Here is a 13,617-nt window from a genome sequence, read left to right as displayed (position 1 = left end):
TTCACTGCCTGTGAAGCGACCCCCCTGCAGGTGGGGAGCTGGGGGCTCCAACCGGGATCCTTACGCCGGGCCTTGCGCTTTGTGCCATATGTGCTTAACCCGCTGCGCTACCGCCTGACCCCCTCATCATATTTCTCATTCTGTTCTTTTAATACATCTTCTTTCTATACTCAGAGTTACGACTGCCATCTTTGGTCGCATTATTCTTGGTTATGAAGGCCTATACATTGTAAGAAGTTCAGCAGCATATCTGGCCTCTATCTGCTAGATTCTTTCTTTTTTACTTTTTGATGCTTTTAATTAATTGATTTGCTATTGGGCAGAGACAGAAGGAAACTGAGAGAGGAAGGTAAAATAGAGAGAGAAAGAGACAGAGAGAGAGATTTGCAGTCTTGCTTCACCACTAGTGAAGCTTTCCCCCTGCAGGTGAGGACCAGGGACTTGAACCTGGGTCCTTGTGCACTATAGTGTGTGTGCTTAACCAAGTACACTATTGTCTGGCCCCATACTAGATTCTTTCACATTTGTGACAACTGAAACAGTTTTTAAGCATTATCAAGGGGACCAGGTGGTGGCAGTATCGGGTTGCGTGCACACATTACAGTGCTCAAGGACCCAGGTTCAAGTCCTTGGTCCCCACCAGCAGGGAGAAAGTTTCACAAGAGGTAAAGGAGGTCTGCAGCGGTCTCTCTTTCTCTCTTCTTCTCTATTTCCCCTTCCTCTCTTGATATCTCTCTGACTCTGCCAAATAAAAAAAAAATAGTCAGATGCCCCAGAGAGGAAATAATCCCCAGCTGAAGTCCTGCTCTAGATTACAGAATAGAGGGAAGGAGGAAGAAGAGAAGTGTGAGCAGAGGGTCTCTGGAAATGTCAGTGTATCGCAGGGAAAACGAAAGGAAGGCAGGAAGGCAGGAAGGCAGGAAGGCAGGAAGGCATTGTCTTCAAGAGAGGTTCTTCATTGACACATGCACATCTAGGGTAGTAGGAGAATTCAGGTGGGAGCAAACACACATGTAGCTCAGTTCAGGTGCTCTTTTTATATTCCTGTGCGACGCAGACAGAATTGACATCTTCTCTGACCCTTGGAGACTTTATAAGAATACGATGGTAAGACTCAACTTGTCATTCTCTCCAATAATTTTTTTTTTTTTGGTATAGGACAGAGAGAAATTGAGAGGGGAGGGGAAGAGAGACAAGGAGAGAGATAGACACCTGCAGACCTGCTTCACCGCTTGTGAGGTGGCTCCCCTCCTGCAGGTGGGGAGCCAGGGTCTTGAACCAGGATCCTTATGTGGGTCATTGTGCTTCCTATTATGTGCGTTTAACCTGGTGCACTACCGCCCGACCCCCTCCAAGAATTTTCTTTGGAATAGTGTATTAATTTTCCGTAAGTCTTCAGGTAAGCTTCTCTGTTTAATCACAGTTGACATTCCAATCATGAAAAAGTGTTACCAAAAGAAGTTTGGGAGGGTCCATCTATACTTGAAATGAAGCCAGACAGATGAATGCTAGAAATGAACCGAAACTTCCAGGTATGATCTCAGTGCAAAGAAACCCATGAGCGCTGTTTCCCGGGACCTCTGGGTGCAGGTGTTATGCCAGTCAGGGCTCAGGAGGGAGCTTCCCTCCCAGAAGCCTTCCTGCTAGACAGACTCTGCCTGGGCCAGGCCTGCCCTCCCAAGGGCCCTCACCATGGCCCCCTTCATCTCTCTGTTCCTAAAACTGTAGATGATGGGGTTGCACATGGGGGTGACGATGGTGTAGAGCAGGGAGAAAGGCTTGTCTTTGTCAGGCCCGTGCGTGCTGCGGGGGTTCATGTAGGAGAACATGGCTGAGGTGTAGAAAAAGATGACCACGGTGAGGTGGGAGGCACATGTGGAGAAGGTCTTCCCTCGACCCGAGGAGGAGGCTCTGCCAAGGATGGAGGCTAGGATGCGGGCATAGGAGATGATGATGAGCGCCATGGGGCTGAGCAGCACCACTATGGCATCAGCGAAGATCACCAGCAGACTAAACTGGGGGTCTCCACAGGACAGAGCGATGACTATGGGGGCCTCACAGAAGAAGTTTTCTATATGGTTGTCTCTACAGAATGGACCTCGGAATGTCATGTAATCTAGTAGGATGCCATTGATCATGCCAAAGACCCAGGCAGTACTCACCAGCCTCACACAGACCTGCCGGCTCATGATCTGGGCATAGTTGAGCGGGTGGCAGATGGCAACATACCGGTCGTAGGCCATGAAGGCCAAGAGGATGCACTCCGCCACACCCACGCCAAAAACCAGGTACATCTGGGTCAGGCAGGCGGCAAAGGAGACGGTGTGGTTCTTGGTCACCAGGTGGATCAGCATCTGGGGGATGGTGGTGGTGATGAAGCAGACATCCAGGAAGGACAGGTGGCCGAGGAAGAAGTACATGGGGCTGTTGAGCCTGGGGTCTGTCCACGTGATGAAGATGATGAGGCCATTCGTGGCCATGGCGAGGCTGTAGAGGGCTAGGAAGAGGGCAAAGAGCAAGGCCCGGGTGGAAGGGGAGCTGTGTTCAAAGCCTACCAGGACGAACTCTGTGATGGTGCTGCTGTTCCTGAGGTCCAAAGTCTGGGTCCTGCTTGGGAGGGGAGACAGGAAAAGCACATGTGATAGAACTATGCACAAGGGGTACTTCCATATATAAAAGCAGATTGGGGGTGGGGGTAGATAGCATAATGGTTATGCAAAGGGACTCTCATGCCTGAGGTTCCAAAGTCCCAGGTTCAATCCCCGCACCCCCATAAGCCACAGCCGAGCAGTGCTCTGGTGTTTCTCTCTGTGTCTCTCTCTGCATCTCTCTCAAAAATAAAATAAATAAAAGACTTTAAAAAAAAAGGGAGTTGGGCGGTAGTGCGGCAGGTTAAGCACATGTGGCGCCAAGTGCAAGGACCAGCATAAGGATCCTGGTTCAAGCCCCCGGCTCCCCACCTGCAGGGGAGTTGCTTCAAAAGCGGTGAAGCAGGTCTGCAGGTGTCTGTCTTTCTCTCCCCCTCTCTGTCTTCCCCTCCTCCCTTCATTTCTCTCTGTCCTATCCAACAATGACAACAGCAACAATAATAACTACAATGAAACAAGGGCAACAATAGGGAATAAATAAATATTTTAAAAAGAAAGGAATACAGTCAAGTTACACTTGCTATCACATTTCTTTAAAAAAAAAAAAGTAGGGAGTGGGGCAGTAGCACAGTGTGTTTAGTGCAAATGGCGCAAAGCACAAGGACCAGTGTAAGGATCCTGGTTCCAGCTCTGGCTCCCCACCTGCAGGGGAGTGGCTTCACAGGCGGTGAAGCAGGTCTGCAGGTGTCTATCTTTCTCTCCCCTTCTCTGTCTTCCCCTCCTCTCTCCATTTCTCTCTGTCCTATCCAACAACAATGACATCAAATAATAACAATAATAACTACAACAATAAACCAACAAGGGCAACAAAAGGGAATACATATTTTTAAAAAACTTTAAAAAATCAGATTGGGCACAGTGATTTTAAAAAGACAGGAATCAGTAAATTCTGCGCGTCAAAAAGAGTATTCCTTGGTACTGAAAATGCCAATGTTGTTCTAGGCGGCAACAAAGGTACCATGTTACGAATAAAGAGAAAGTCCATGTAATAAACCATTGGAGCAACCTTCAAAGGGGAAGATCCCTTTAAATGTTAGTTTGTCCACATAGAAGTCAGCTTATTTTCTGTATTTCCCTAGTGAGCAGAACTTGAGCTGGACTGGAACTTTCAGAGAAAGGAAAGGAAAATAGCTACTGTTACAATAGTCACAATAAAAAAAATAATATACCTGAAAGCTGAAGTACACAAGAGCATGCAGGGAATACCTCCCAGCACTTCATCTGCACTATTACAGCCTTTAGGTCCATGGTTGTTCAACAATTTGTTTGGCTTTGTATGTTAACTCTCTTTTCAGCCACCAGGTTCCAGATGCCAGCAGGATGCTGACCAGACTTCCCTGGACACATGACCCTACCAGTGTGCCCTGGAGCTCCGCTTCCCCAGAGACCCACCCTACTAGGGAAAGAGAGAGGCAGACTGGGAGTATGGACTGACCAGTCAACGTCCATGTTCAGGGGGGAAGCAACTACAGAAGCCAGACCTTCCACCCTCTGCAACCCGCAATGACCCTGAGTCCATGCTCCCAGAGGGATAGAGAATGGGAAAGCTATCAGGGGAGGGGGTGGGATATGGAGATCGGGTTATGGGAATTGTGTGGAACTGTACCTCTCTTATCTTATGGCTTTGTTAAAGTCTCCTTTCTTAAAAAAATTTTTTTTAAGTAAAAAAATAATCATAATAGTCACAATTTTTCTTTCTTTTTTTTTTTTTTTTAAATAGAATACTTCTCAGCTCTGGCTTATGATGGTGTTGGGGACCAAGCCTGGGAGCATGGTTCCTCCGGAATAAAAGTCTGCTGTTCTAATACTGGTACTATATCTCTGGCTCCAAACCTTTCATTCTTAACTACAAAGGGCATTTCTGTCCATTAGGAACACCTGGAGAATATACCCATCCCCTAGAAAGAAATACTGCCAGCATGTCTTTTCAGTCAGCATTCATCTCTACTCTTAAAGGCATTTCAAGCCAACATAAGGTCTGAGAAAAACCTGCTGTGAGGAATTGACTGTGGGGAGGAAGCATATTTTCAGGAAGAAATATAGTAACGGCAGCTGAGTGTAGGCTGGGGGGAGGGGATCAGCTGCAAACTAAACAGGAGAAAGTAAAAAGGGTAAGAGTTCATTTTGATTTGAATAGGGAATTGGGGACAATCGCCCTCTACCTACATTACAACCTAAAATATCAGTCGCATTGTAAATGAGCTCCAGTTATATTTCAGATGTTGTGCTAACTGCCAGGAGTCCAAAATCACACATGAGAATTTCTTCCCCTGGACTCTAAGGTAGTATATTTTTGCAAGCCATTGGATCAGGGGATAAGGAAGGACAGAGGTGATCTGCATGTCATATAAGCAGTAGTAACGCATCCACTGATGAGTGTTTCTAACTCTAGTTTCTGTAGATGGATGCACCCTTTAGAAGAGAAGAGTTGTGGGAAAATGTTGTTTTTCTCTTCACTGCTTTGGTGCTGCTTTTTCAGGAAGGGAGAGAGAGAGTTGGGAAGGCGAGAGAGAGAGAGAGAGAGAGGGAGAGGAGAAGAGGAGAGGAGACAGAGAGAGAGAGAGAAGAGAAGAGGAGAGGAGACAGAGAGAGAGCACTTACTGAATTCCATAGAACAGTACCACCTGCTAGTTCCCCGTGACAGCATATGTGGAGTTAGGAAGGGATGTGTGTGAGGTCACTGTTACAACTCCCCCCCTCAATTGTACAGATAAAATAGATGTGAATAACTTTCAGACCATAGAGAAAAGTAAAATACAGTGAGAAAACTTGGGCAAATAAAACTTACTTTTATTCGGTAATATAATTAACTATTAGTTTAGATAATTGATAGTGGTTGTGTTTAACAGTCATATTTTAAAATTCCTGGTAAGTTAGCAGTTGGGCAATTAAAAAAATTATTTATATAAGACAGGGAGAAATTGAGATGGGGGAGGATGATAGAGAGGGAGAGTGAAAGAGAGACATCTGTGGTCCGGGAGGTGGCGTAGTGGTTAAGGAACTAGACTCTCAAGCATGAGGTCCTGAGTTCAATCCCCGGCAGCACATGTACCTGAGTGATGTCTGGCTCTTTCTCTCTCTCCTCCTATCTTTCTCACTAATAAAATAAAATCTTTAAAAAAAGAAAGAGAGACATCTGTAGTACCGCTTCACTGCTTATGAAATTTCTTCCCTGCAGGGGGCAGGGGCCTTGAACCCAGGTCCTTGAGCGTGGTAATGCATTCACTCAACCAGGTACGCCACCACCCAGCTCCAACAGTTGTGTCGTGAGAGCTGTTATAAACTGTTAGTATTTCGTTGGAATGAAAAAGGAAAGACAGAATGACCATACTTAATAGAAGATAGATTCTAGGAGTAAATTAAATTCCTTCCCCTCTCTTGTCTTTCTGTCCCAACTTACAGGGATGCCAAATTTTTACTTTTTTTTTTAAATCTAAACACCCATTAGGAGGTAATAACATTATAGGAAACACTTCTGTTCCCACTATTCTATGCTCTAAAAATAACCTAAATATCCTTCAGGTGGGAGGGGGCCAGGCGGTTGTGCACCTGATTAAGCACACACATTACAGTGCTCAAGGACCTGGGTTCAAGCCCCCGGCCCCCACTGCAGGGAAAAAGCTTGAGTGGTGAAGCAGGGCTGCAAGTGTCTCTCTGCTTCTTTTCCTCTTTATCTTCCCTCCCTCTCAATTTCTTTCTGTTACTATCCAATAAGAAGTTAAAAAAAATTTAAAATAAAATCTGTGATTTCAAATATTCACTTAAAAGGAAAATAAACAAATACAAAAAAACCAACAATTACAGGGTGTGGACACTTTGATTATACATTATGGTACATACTTAAGTGAGGTGATCTTGTGGACTTCAGATCTTACCTCATTCTGTTGCTTTCACAGGAAATTGTGTTTGTCCCTGAATCATGGAACTAGGGCAGTGAGTGAGACGATTGTTTGGAACTTGAAGATAATCAAGCCCAGGGAAGGTATCTGATGTTGGTGTCTTTTCTGGAAGAGAAGAAGCCTCCTCTTAGATAAATCCATGAAATATCTTAAATTATGCCTGAGGAATTGTCTATTCAGATAAAATTTCTTTACCCACTAACAGAAATTTATCACTTACAAAGCATATGTATTATTCAAATTAACTCTTACAAAAGTTCCAAGAAGCAGAAATTATCTCTTTGACATAGAAAGAAACTGAGACTCAGCAAGCTCAAGTAATTGTTCAAGCTCATACAACTACTGAATGGAAGTCATGAGATATTTATTCATTCCACTCAGATCAGGCCTTTTAAGTGCTTAGAAGTTCTTTCCACTACTATAAGGAGGGAGGTAGCTAGCTTAATGGTTATGCAAAGAGACTCTCATGCCTGTAGCTCCCAAGTCCCAGGTTTTATCTCCTGCACCACCATAAACCAGAGCTGAGCAATGCTCTGCTTAAAAAAAAAAGGAAATCCTTTCCGCTCACTATACCAAAATGCCTCGCGCAGAGACGCCGCTACTTCCTGCAGGTTAGCCCATTAACGAATGTTCCATTAGTCAGCAACACACGCAGAGACACATGATATAATACATTTCCTTATAATCACAGTCCTCATTTTTTGAACTTAATCCATGTGAAGGAATTACTATTAGGGAGAGAAAAGACCTTGGAGATAATTTTGATTAAAAGAATCTTAGGGAGTCGGGCGGTAGCGCGGGTTAAGCGCAGGTGGCGTAAAGCGCAAGGACCAGCAGGGCGGAGGGATTCCGGTTCGAGCCCCCGGCTCCCCACCTGCAGGGGAGTCGCTTCACAGGCGGTGAAGCAGGTCTGCAGGTGTCTGTTTTTCTCTCCCCCTCTCTGTCTTCCCCTCCTCCCTCCATTTCTCTCTGTCCTATCCAACAACGACAAAACTAATAATAACTACAATAATAAAACAATAAGGGCAACAAAAGGGAATAAATAAATATTTTTTAAAATCTTGAGATATAAAGATATACATGCCAAAGGCTTAAAAATATAGGAGGATTAAATTTATGATATATTAACCAAGTATATCATATTTAATATGTTTGCATGTAGCTTGGCTTCACAAAGGATTAATTTTGCCCTTCTTGGGATGACTTTAATTCAGACAGTGAAACAGAGGGAAAGACACAGAGAAGCAGAGGCAGAGGGAGATACTTAACACAACTGAAGCTTCTCCTGGTCCCTATGCGCCTCAGAGGGTGCCAGAGTTCACACCAAGGGCCGTGCACACATCCTGCATTACTAGCTATTTTCTCTGGCCTGAATTGAATAACTCTTAGGTCTACGAACTTCAGACAGCTATATTCTGAGACAATTTTCTTAGATATTAAAATTAAGAGTAGTAAAGATGGACCTCTAAATAACTGGAAACAGAATACTGAAGAAGTTGAACTTCACTAATTACATACAATAAATCATAAATTTAATAAAGGTCATTTTAGGTGAATATATCACTGTGAAAAATTAATCCTTTGATGTACAGGATTGACTCTCGTTGCCTACTTTTTTTCCCTTAGGTCACGGTGGAATAAGTAACTTTTGAGGGGGCTGGGTGGTGGTGCACCTGGTTAAGTGCACATAGTGCTAAGCACAAGGACCTGCGCAAGGATCCCGGTTCGAGCTCCCAGCAAGACCTGCAAGACCTTTTCATTCCCCTATAGATAAGACACTCTAAGAGACAGAGGGAAAACAAGATGAAAAGGTGACCAGTTAGTTACTCCACACAGAGAAAGACCAGTACCTGAATACTAAGACTTTGACTTGCTCTGTAAGAAGGATTTAGAGAAATCATTTACAAGGGTTGTGTGATGGTGCGGGTGAAACTGAGTATCAGATTGTCTCTTTTAAACTGTCTTAATGGCCGGCAGTGTGACACCTAGTGGCATTTTGTTTTTCTGGAAATACCGTGCTGATCATAAATGTAATCAGAAACACCAAGACCGGAAGATGAGATAGTTACATCTAAGAGTACTAGAAAGAACTTGAGAGTTACCTCGTCACTGGCAGAGAGTAATAAGAGATGAAAAGTAACTTTTTTTGAGGCCAAACTACTGCCTGTGGGATTTACATATATGACAGCGTATGTAGTAATAGTTGAAGATCTGAATTTCATCTCAGTGATGCTGCTTACTGAAGGCATCTTGGGATGACTTCTTTCATCTTATTGACTAGTATGAAGAAGAATTAATAATAAAAATAGGGGGCCAGGTGGTAGTGCAGTGAGTTAAGTGCACATGGTGCTAAGCACAAGGACCTGCGTAAGGATCCCAGTTAGAGCCCCCAGCTCCCCACCTGCAGGGGGGTCACTTCACAGGCGGTGAAGCAGGTCTGCAGGTGTCTGTCTTTCTCTCCCCCTCTCTATTGTCCCCTCCTTTCTCGATTTCTCTATGTCCTATCAAACAACAATGTCAGCAATAACAACAGTAGTAATAAGAACAACAAGGGCAACAAAAATGGGGGAAGATGGCCTCCAGGAGCAGTGGATTCATAGTGCAGGCACCGAGCCCCAGCAATAACCCTGGAGGAAAAAAAATAATAATAACAACAAAACAACAACAATAATAATACAGTCAATTTGACTGACATAGCAATTGCTTAACACACATTCATTACCTTCTACTTTACTTCTTTTTTGCTCTTCCTTTCTTCTTTACATCTCATATCATCTCATATGTTGGAAGAGATCTTCTAGGGTCTTGAACCAATATTCCACTCCCAGAGAAAGTTCCTGGAAGGGAGTCAGGGGTTGCACAGCAGGTTAAGCACATGGAGCAAAGTGCAAGGACTGGCATAAGGATCCTGGTTCAAGCCCCCAACTCCCCACCTGCAGGGGAGTCACTTCACAGGCGGTGTCTATCTTTCTCTCCTCCCCTCTGTCGTCCCCTCCTCTCTCCATTTCTCTCTGTCCTATACAACAATAAAAGCTACAATAATAAAAAAAAATAAGGGAAACAGAAGAGAAGAAATATATATATATATATATATATATATATGAAATTCCTGGGGAAAAATTATGATTTTAACAAGTCACTTCTCTGACAAAAGAATCAAAAATTTCTTTTGTACAGCAATTTTGACTCCTAATATATCTCTGACTCCTTGCCTTCTTTTCAATTTTACCTTTTATCCCCCCATATCTTTGAGAAGAGTGGAACTACTGGAGCTGTCCTCTTATTTATCTTGTATTGTTATATATTCACATGTTTCTTTGAGATCCTTCAGTCTGTTTTTCAAAAGGAGCATGAAAGGAGACTACACAGATAAACAGGGGAACTACTAATGTAGCAAAATCAATGGAGAGAAAAGTACATCTGAGAAGGCACTAGAGAAATAAATTGTGAGGGAGGTAAAGGAAGAAACAAAGGCAGATGCACAGAAAATGGAAGTGAAATAAAAGAGAAATGAAAGCAAAGTGAGCAACACAAGGAGATAAGGACAGATTGTGAAAACGCAAGAGTTGCAGCAGTCTCTCCCATCTCTCCCATCTCTCCCATTCTGTGATTCTCCATGCCCTCTGCTAACCACCTTTGAAAAAGTCTGTGCTCTGAAAAGGCGACTCTAAAGTGACTAGGAGCCTCAGCAAAGGGTGAGCAACTTGACTGGTCAAGTGTCAAAACAAAGACACACACACAAAAAGAGACAAACTCTAATTGCCACTTGATAGTATCTGCAAAGCATCTGGGTATCACGTCCACTTATCAATAAAGTACCAGAGCCAAAAGACTCCTTTTTTGCTATTCATGTAAACGGGATGGGCAAACGATGCAGCAGAGGAAGTGGAGAGAGGGAGGGAAAGGACACGGTGAAGGCAGCTGGGGAGAAGTCAAGAAGAATGAAAAGCCATCCAGGAAATGGACTGAGAGGCGAATGAAAGTCAAATGGCACATGTTCCTGGATGATGCAGCACTCACCTGCCCCGGTTGTCGAACCTGGAATGCTCTCACTTCAACCACATTTCTCTGAGAAAAGCTGATCTGGTATCTGCTGTGTATACAGGTCACCTCAGAACCAGCCCAGCCTCTCAGACACACACCCCACCCATCTGTTCCTTAGCCAGAGTCAGGAGAGCAGGTGGGCTGACTCAAGAAAGCCTGAGGAGGTACTGAGGGGGACGAGACAGAGGACAAGAGGGTTAGGCAGAGTGGGGAAAGTAGAGATGCAGGAAGAAGAGGAAGATGTGTCTACTGTGTGTAGACCTCACAGCTGAGCTAATGCCGGCTGCTGAGGGAGTAGTTCCTTTCTGATGGGTGCCAACACCCATGATAGTCACCTTTTATGTGAGTGAGCACCTTCACTGACATTTCTCCATGGGTTTTGGGTGTATGTGGGTGCTGATGTGGACTGTACTGATTGATCTCAGACTGAAAAAATAACAGAAGGGAAAACAACAGAGCAGAACTTGGACTGGAGTTGGTGTATTGCACCAAAGGAAGAGACTCTGGGGTGAACCACTTAAGGGAAGTGGTCCAGTAGTAATGGGCATGCATGAAAGCCCGGGTTAGAACTTTGGCCCTACAAAAAAGAATAAAAAAAAAAAGAAAAAGAAAATTTAAAGGATAGTAAAATGTGTCTAAAAAAGATAATAGAGTGATGGTTTTAGGTTAGGAAACTCTCCCCCTCCCCCTTGCCTTTATTTGAGGACAAAAAGAGTTTGACAAGGGGAGGAGGACATAAGTAGGAGAGAGACCTCTGAGACACTGCATCACCACTTGTGAAGTTTCCTTCTTGTAGGTGGGAACCAGGGGCTTGAACCCCGGTCCCTGAATATGTACATGTATTCTCAAGTGGGTGTGCCACTGCCCAACCCTTACGTTTACTTATTTTTTTTTTTGTTATGAGAGAGAGAGAGAGAGAGAGATGGAGAGAGACCTGAGGGACTGGGCAGTGGCGCACCTGGTTAAGCACTAGGACCTCCGTAAGAATTTGGATTTGCTCCCCACCTGTGGGGGACGCTTCACAAGTGGCGAAGCAGGTCCCGCTGATCTGACACTGAGGCTGTCTTTATTGACTGAGGTAGAAGAGATGATGAAGGAGGCTGTGGCAGTATAAATAGCGCCATGTGGAAAAGAGGACAGTTTGCAAAAGTACAAGTGGGGTGCCGCCTCCAAATAAAGGAATAAAGTAATCTTAAATTAGAGACCAACCAACCAACAAAAACCCCCAACCTAAGGTGTTTCCCTAGACATATGTTGTCACCAGAACACCATCTGAAAACTTCAAGGGTTTAAGAGGTGAACTCTGGTGGTGCACCTGGTATGTTACAATGTACAAGGACCCCAGGTTCAAGTCCCTGGTCCTCACCTGCATAATGGAAGCTTCATGAGCAGTGAAGCAGGGCTGCAGGCCTCTCTCTTCCCCTACCTTTCAATTTTTCTCTGTTTCTATCCAAAAATTAAATAAATAAATACAGTTTAAAAAAAAGAGGTAAAATCTACTTGCTTCATTTTAGAAATGAGAATTCTAATTCCCAGAAATTCCATGCAATCCTGAAAGTCATGTAGATGGTAAGAATCAGAGCTGAAGATCTTAAGTATCAGCACATTTTTTGGTACTATTTTTTTATTCCAGTTTTAATTGTGATAAAAGCACATATATTTAAAAAAATATTTATTTATTCCCTTTTGTTGCCCTTGTTTTTTTTTTTAATTGTTGTTGTTATTAATATTGTCATCGTTGGATAGGACAAAGAGAAATGGAAAGAGGAGGGGAAGACAGAGGGGGGAGAGAAAGACAGATACCTGCAGACCTGCTTCACCACCTGTGAAGCGACTCCCCTGAAGGTGGGGAGTCGGGGGCTTGAACTGGGATCCTTATGTCGATCCTTGCCCTTTGTGCCATGTGTGCTTAACCTGCTGTGCTACCATCTGAATCCTAAAGAGCACATACTTTTTTTTCACAATCACTTTAAAAATCATAACTTTAATAATTTTAAAACCTTCAGAGTGTTAGTTATATTTAAGTTGCAATGCAACACATCTTTAAAACCTTTTTATCTTGCAAACTGAAAATCTATATTCATTGAACAATTTCCCATTTCCCTTCACCCCAACTTGCGGTTAATGATTATTATATGTTTTTTTTCTTTCTTTTTTAAAAAATATTTTATTTATTTATTTATTTATTTATGAGAAACATAGGAGGAGAGAGAAAGAGCCAGACATCACTCTGGTACATGTGCTGCCGGGGATTGAATTCAGGACCTCATGCTTGAGAATCCGATGTTTTATCCACTGCGCCACCTCCTGGACCACATGTTTTCATTTTTGTTTTGTTTTTAACAGTTTAACTCCTTTGGAAGGTACATAGAGAGGGTACATTTCTTTTTGTATAATTTTTGTAAATTATATTTATCTTAATACCCTTAAGGATCTTTTATGTTGGAGTATAAGTCAGAATCCCTTTCATTTTTTAAAGCTGAATAATACTCCAATGTATTATATGCCACATTCTACTTATCCAGTCATCCGTCAAGGGACACATAGGTCAGTCCCATATTTTAGGTATCAATAATGCTGGTATGAACACTGGTGTACAAATACGTTTTTGAGACTCTACTTTGAACTCTGGCAGGTATATCTTTAGAATTACTGAATCATATGCTATCCTATTAAAGTTATATACATATACACGGAGACACACACATACACAGAGAGAGGGAGGGGAGAGAGAGAGAGAGAGAATTGACCAAAGTTCTTTTAGGGGTGAAGAAGTTGGGAGTTCTGACTCTTACAATTGCTTCTCCAGTGGACATGGGCACTGGCAGGTGACCATTCTATTTGATATTCCTGGTATTCTCTCTTCAGCATGATACAGCTACTTGTTAAGCTTTCCACTTTAGTCTGAATTTTATTCAGAGTGTTCTTCATTGCCTACATTTCTTGTTGGACTTTCCCCCTTCAAACTTTCATTTTGTGTTCTTCTTCTCTGTCCCTATTTATTAAGTCCTGCCTATAAGTGAGAT

At 43.2% G+C, this 13,617-nt stretch overlaps 1 protein-coding gene across 1 annotated transcript; it reads right to left on the bottom strand.

Moving 5' to 3' along the window:
* Nucleotides 1-1,586: 1,586 nt before the first annotated feature.
* Nucleotides 1,587-8,796, bottom strand: LOC103107462 (olfactory receptor 10AD1-like). Its single transcript, XM_060193375.1, has 3 exons — nt 8,562-8,796; nt 8,398-8,422; nt 1,587-2,607 (listed from the first exon to the last, which is right to left on the bottom strand). Exons 1-3 carry the CDS (start codon nt 8,794-8,796, stop codon nt 1,644-1,646), a joined length of 1,224 nt encoding a protein of 407 aa, XP_060049358.1. The 3' UTR covers nt 1,587-1,643.
* Between the last annotated feature and the right edge of the window lie 4,821 nt (nt 8,797-13,617).

The sequence above is a fragment of the Erinaceus europaeus genome, chromosome 7 (assembly GCF_950295315.1).
Source record: "Erinaceus europaeus chromosome 7, mEriEur2.1, whole genome shotgun sequence".
Lineage (NCBI taxonomy): Eukaryota > Metazoa > Chordata > Mammalia > Eulipotyphla > Erinaceidae > Erinaceus > Erinaceus europaeus.
The sequence above is the reverse complement of the archived record's forward strand: the minus strand, read 5'-3'. Positions and strand labels throughout refer to the sequence as shown.

Bases quoted from the DNA above. Each gene is read 5' to 3' on its own strand.
- LOC103107462 (XM_060193375.1), bottom strand. From the start codon at position 8,796: ATGCCTTCAGTAAGCAGCATCACTGAGATGAAATTCAGATCTTCAACT. The intron at 8,423-8,561 runs GTATTTCCAGAA...TCCTTCTTACAG, and splicing joins TTACATTTATGATCAGCACG to AGCAAGTCAAAGTCTTAGTA. The intron at 2,608-8,397 runs GTACTGGTCTTT...CCTCCCAAGCAG, and splicing joins GTCAAAGTCTTAGTATTCAG to GACCCAGACTTTGGACCTCA.